General features: G+C 26.1%; 1 protein-coding gene across 1 annotated transcript; it reads right to left on the bottom strand.

The window, feature by feature from the left end:
• Positions 1–331: 331 nt before the first annotated feature.
• LOC107883427 lies at positions 332–1,624 on the bottom strand. The gene is made up of 4 exons (XM_016803425.2): positions 1,619–1,624; positions 1,405–1,557; positions 970–1,308; positions 332–886 (listed from the first exon to the last, which is right to left on the bottom strand). The coding sequence occupies exons 2-4, from the start codon at positions 1,528–1,530 to the stop codon at positions 803–805; spliced, it is 549 nt and encodes a 182-aa protein (XP_016658914.1). The 5' UTR covers positions 1,531–1,557; positions 1,619–1,624; the 3' UTR covers positions 332–802.
• Positions 1,625–1,630: the final 6 nt, after the last annotated feature.

Below are 1,630 nucleotides of genomic sequence, written 5' to 3'. Positions count from 1 at the left end.
TAGAAATCTAAATTTGACGAAACAGACAAAAAATCTCAATTATTTAATGTACCTAAACTTAAATTATTTGGGACAAATGAAAAAGCTCACAGACTAAAAGGTTTAACTGGAATTAAATTTAATAATTAAATTTTCAAATTATAGATTTATAATATTCACAAAATGAAAAAAAAAAATTGAATTATAAATGAAATAAAATTATTACAATTGAAAATCTACTAAATGTTTGATAACATTTATAATTAATGAACAGTTATTATTATACATACAGAAAAACAAATACATATACATTATAACTAATAATTTAAATTGTTATTAAAATAGTTCCACCTTGAAGTACAAAATAAAATTTTTCCTGGTCACAAAAATTAGAATTATATCGCAAAAGGTTTCTCATGTAAATAAACTATGAAATGCTATACATTTAATTTAAAGATCATGAAACTCTTCACTCAAATAAACTCTATCTGTTCTAGAAAAAGGAACTTTAATTACCTTGGTCTTTGCATCAGGCATCATAATATCTAACAATTTCTCTAGAGCAGTAACTGAATATATAACAACACAATCTAACTTGTCTTTTTCTTTTTCAGGAGTAGCCTCATCTCCTGGTCGCTGTCGGGGCTTTCTTGTTCTGAGTATAGGTATGAATTATCTGATACCAAAGAAAAAACCAACAGGTAGGTATAGGTATATTGTTGGTCCTTTCTTTGGTATCAGATAATTCTAAACAATTACAACTATTAGTATGCGGGTTCCATTCGAATTGACCTATAAACATGTTTGTAACACGGAGTAACTCCTAAGTCAATCCCCAAACCAAGTGTGTTAATGTCTTGGAGAGTTTCTTGAGACAGTCAATCAAGTGACGGTTTATTTTTGCGGACTAAAAAAAAAAAAATTGATCAATATTAACAAATAGATGTTGCAAAATAATATAATACATTAATACATAAGAAGTTTACATACTTGGATCCCATAAACAGGAATAATAAGTAAAGCTTTAATACCATCACATTTTTCCAATTCATCTTCGACACAATTACTGAATTCTATGTTTACCAATTCCAGAACATTGAGCTTTTCAAGACCTCTAATGACAGTAAAAACATTGTGTGCAGATTGATCCCATCCATTACAACAATTTTCTAATCTCAATGTTTTCAATTTGACAAATCTTTTTAGTGACACGGCAAAATCCTTTGTTAAGCATTCACAATCACCAATTTCAAAAAACTCAATATTATCAGTAATAGTATTCAAACTCTGATAGATCTCTTTTGGAAATTCTTTAATAGAGGTTAATGACTAAATAATAATCATAAAAATAATAAGATTAAATATAATACTTTTCTTTCCTTAAATATTTTAATTATATATATAATTAATTATTAATAAACTTACAAATCTATTCAAATGTATTAAATTTTCAAATGATGGCAATGCCGTTAATTTTATTCCAGTTAAACCTTTGAGGCTTAACTCTGTGAGCTTTGTCATTTGTCCCAAATAATTTAAGTTTAGGTACATTAAAACATTGAGATCAAATTTGGATTTCTAAAATAAAATAAATTATTGAAACTATTGAAAAAAAAATGGATTATATTTGCTTTATTACTTTATTGAAGTA

The sequence above is a fragment of the Acyrthosiphon pisum genome, chromosome X, assembly GCF_005508785.2.
Source record: "Acyrthosiphon pisum isolate AL4f chromosome X, pea_aphid_22Mar2018_4r6ur, whole genome shotgun sequence".
NCBI classification, from domain to species: Eukaryota; Metazoa; Arthropoda; class Insecta; order Hemiptera; family Aphididae; genus Acyrthosiphon; species Acyrthosiphon pisum.
The sequence above is the reverse complement of the archived record's forward strand: the minus strand, read 5'-3'. Positions and strand labels throughout refer to the sequence as shown.

Bases quoted from the DNA above. Each gene is read 5' to 3' on its own strand.
- LOC107883427 (XM_016803425.2), bottom strand. From the start codon at position 1,530: ATGTACCTAAACTTAAATTATTTGGGACAAATGACAAAGCTCACAGAG. The intron at 1,309-1,404 runs GTAAGTTTATTA...ATTATTATTTAG, and splicing joins TAATACATTTGAATAGATTT to TCATTAACCTCTATTAAAGA. The intron at 887-969 runs GTATGTAAACTT...TTTTTTTTTTAG, and splicing joins TTCCTGTTTATGGGATCCAA to TCCGCAAAAATAAACCGTCA.